Source organism: Dermochelys coriacea, chromosome 13 (assembly GCF_009764565.3).
Source record: "Dermochelys coriacea isolate rDerCor1 chromosome 13, rDerCor1.pri.v4, whole genome shotgun sequence".
Classification (NCBI taxonomy): Eukaryota; Metazoa; Chordata; order Testudines; family Dermochelyidae; genus Dermochelys; species Dermochelys coriacea.
The window spans coordinates 36920840-36924584 of record NC_050080.1 but is presented as its reverse complement, the minus strand read 5'-3'; the positions used below and the strand labels follow the sequence as shown (position 1 = coordinate 36924584).

At 39.7% G+C, this 3745-nt stretch overlaps 1 protein-coding gene across 1 annotated transcript; it reads right to left on the bottom strand.

The window, feature by feature from the left end:
- Window positions 1–1384: 1384 nt before the first annotated feature.
- Window positions 1385–2874, bottom strand: LOC119841639 (olfactory receptor 10A7-like). The gene is made up of 2 exons (XM_038369188.1): window positions 1993–2874; window positions 1385–1462 (listed from the first exon to the last, which is right to left on the bottom strand). The coding sequence occupies exons 1-2, from the start codon at window positions 2872–2874 to the stop codon at window positions 1385–1387; spliced, it is 960 nt and encodes a 319-aa protein (XP_038225116.1).
- Between the last annotated feature and the right edge of the window lie 871 nt (window positions 2875–3745).

Genomic DNA, 3745 nt, shown 5'->3' with positions numbered 1-3745 from the left:
TGTCCTCACCAATAGAGACAGGTGAACACACACCCAAACCCTTGGATCTTAAGAACAATGAAAAATCAATCAGGTTCTTAAAAGAAGAATTTTAATTAAAGAAAAAGTAAAAGAATCACCTCTGTAAAATCAGGATGGTAAATACCTTACAGGGTAATCAGATTCAAAACATAGATAATCCCTCTAGGTAAAATCTTCAGTTACAAAAAGACACAAAATAGGAATACACATTCCCTCCAGCACAGCAAATTTTACAAACCATTAAACAAAAGAAAAGCTCATGCATTTTCTAGCTAGATTACTTACTAACTTTACAGGAGTTGGAAGGCTTGCATTCTCGATCTGTTCCGAGAAAAGGTATCACACAGAGAGACAAAATACTTTTTTGCCTCTGGCCAGGAGGGATTTTGTAGCACTGTATATGGAAAGGTGGTTACCCTTCCCTTTATATTTATGACATATGTGTAGAACATCTCCACCATCCTGAGATATGCTCTACCAAGTGGACTCTGAAACTTTTTCCACCTATATGTCTCACTTGACTGTCCTCCTCCTGTTCTGTGACACCTATGTTGGGCTCATCTCCAGGTATCTGCTGAATAATGACAGGGTGTTGTCTGTGCTTTACAACACAGTCACCCTCATGCTGAACCCTTTGAGCTACACCTTGAAGAACCAGGACGTGAAAGTGGCACTGAGAAAAGTCTTGATGGAGAAATTGTATTTGCAATGAAATTAGACATATTTTTCTGAAGGGCTTGTGAATATCTTCTCGGTGCTAAAGGACTCTTATTTTCTCAATTCATTTTCTGCTCTGAGTTTAGTTGAAATGGTGAAAAAATTACAAAACAAATGAAGTTAGTTTTCATTTAGTAACTTCAAATGGAATTATTTTTGTCTTTTTAGTGAAATTTTCTGTTGTACTTTATTGTTTATTATTCATGCTCATTTTCTACAGTTTTAGTGAAATTTTGTTCAAAATCATTCTCAAAATGGTTAGCTTGCAGCACATGAACACTGTTTTCCAAAATTAGCTTTTTAAACAACATATTTCATTGTGATTTTGAGTTGAGAAGAAAAAAATCCATGCATATTCACATTAAAAGTAGATGAGTTTTTGTGATTTTTCTCTGTGTGTTTCAAGCAGAAATATATATGATCAACATTTCTGAAACTTTAATTACTTTTTTGGCCAAAATTTCTAATTTCAACCTCTCCCCCAATTTTTTTTTTTTGACAAAATGTCTTGAACATTTTTGTGTGTTTCATTTTGCAGTTTTTGGACACTACTTCAACTGTAGCACTGAATGGCATTGACATCAAAGGAACTACTCCAGATTTGTACAATTGGATAACTGATCTCAGAACAAGACCTGTATCCCAATTATTTTCTTTGAGAAAATATTTTTCTTTTCAGCCCATCCCATAACAATCTCTGCACAGCCCCTTTCACCTCATTGTTCTTCATGTTGGGGACACCGGGCATGGCCACTAGGTAACTCAAGGGGATGGAAGACCACAAGTGTCAATGAAGCCCCCTCGCTCTAGGCCCAGATAGCCCCCCCTTCCCTTTTCTGCCCGGAGATACTCACAGCCTTCAGGCTGAGAAATTTGCAACAGTGTATTGCAGGCACAGACTGGCTGTAGCAAGATTAGGTCAAGCAGGACAGGAATGTTAGATAGTGCTGAACAAACAACTCCATATATGGGGGAATAGATGATAAAAGGAAAAAGGGGAACTGGCTGGTATACCGGATTGGCTATATGGATACTTAGGACAGCTTGCTATTGGATAAGCATGCTAAAGAATGAGTGTATAAAATATGTGTAACTGCTTGCACTGGTGTGCAGGATTTGAGATTGTTGTTTCCCTGTACCGCTTGAAGCTTCAAATAAACTTTTCTACTTCTCCACTCCGTTCTGATTATTGGGCGACACACACCGGACAACAAATCCAGCTGTTGCCTGCCTTGGGCATTTTGTTCCAGCAACACTCAGGCTGAAGACTATAGGGTTCAAGTAGGGGGTGATGGTTGTATACATCAGAGCCAGAACTTTGTTGCTGTCCAGTGAATTAATGGACTTGGGTCTTAAATAAATCAGGCCACTGCTCCCATAGTACAATGTCACCACAATGAGGAGTGAGGAGCAGGTGGAGAAAGCTTTGTGTCTTCCATCAGTCAAAACCATCTTTAAGATGGTGGAGATAATAAAGGTGTAGGACACAAGGATGAGAAAAAATAGAGTGAAGTTGACCAGTACAGTAGCTGTAAACAACTGCATTTCATATGAAGAGGTGTCAGTGCAAGAAAGCTTAATCAATGGGGGAATGTCACAGAAGAAATAGTTAATCTGATTGTACCCACAAAATGGCAAGTTGAAAACCCAGGCTGTCTGCACTAGGGATACCACATTACCACTGAACCATGAGAGAACTGTCAAGGAAAGGCAGACCCTCTTCATGATGAGCCTGTACCTCAATGGGTTGCATATGGCCACATAGTGGTCATATGCCATGTCGGCCAGAAGAAAGCACTCAGAGATTCCAAGGAAGTAAATTTGGGCAACACAGCCCATGTAGGAAATGCTCCTGTCCTCTGAGAGGAAGTTCACCAGCATCTTGGGGACAGTGACTGAGGTGTAGCAGATCTCCAGGAAGGATAAGACCTGGAGAAAGAAATACATGGGGGTGTGAAGAGCTGTGTCCATGGTAATGAGGATGGTGAGGATTTTCCCCGTCAGGGTAATGGTATAAATTAACAGATAGATGGAAAACAGAGGCACCTCCAGCTCACGGTGGTTGTACAATCCTAGTAGAATGAATTCAGTCACCATGGTGAGGTTCCCCCTTCTTAAGTCCTCTGCATATTTCATCTGTGGGAGACAATACATTCCTAGATATCATCTGAAGAAATGACCCACTGCAGGAAATAAGAAGAAATATTCAAAGCACACATTCTCCAGTGGACATTTTATGGGAGTTGGGGCCCATGTCCTCAAAGATATTTCAGTGTCTCACTCCCTTTGATTTCTATTGGAGTTAGGAACCTAAATACCTTTAAGGATCTGGACTTTGGTGAGTAACTTCCCCATGAGACGTTGAAAATCATCCTCAAAATTATAGGGGCATCTTCTCCCGTCTTCTTAGGGCAAATTTCCCTGAGATGCCAATCTGGGTTAATTGGTGTGTGATCATTCTAGCTGTGGTCAGGAAATGAAAGAAAATGTCTCAAGGAAAAGAAACATCCCCAAAATTTGTAATTGCTGTTGAAAAAATCAGAACTACCTGAAACAGGCCCCTCAGTTGGATAGAATGACTCACAGATAGATCTATAGAAAGAGAGATAGACTAATAGGTAGGTAGCCCAATTGATCAGTGGATAGATGGATAGATTTCACCAATCTTTTAAAATTTTATCCTCTTTCAAATTCTTTTAACCATCCCACCATTTCCCCTTCTGCAATAAGGACACACAATCTCTTATTGTTATAAATTCATCAGGAACACATTGACTACACTATGTTCTAATCAGCACACTATAAGGATCCTGAGTTAGTGTAGATCACCAAAACTTCTTTGAAGTACATGAATTCATGCTGATTTGCACAAGCTACGTATTTTCCCCCTAGAGTCCCATCAGACTGGCACAAAGTTTTCTGCCCTGTTCAGTGATTGCCAAATAATAATATTGAGATGCTTTAAAAAGCTAACTTTCTGTCCACCATGACCAGCTGCAATTTTAAA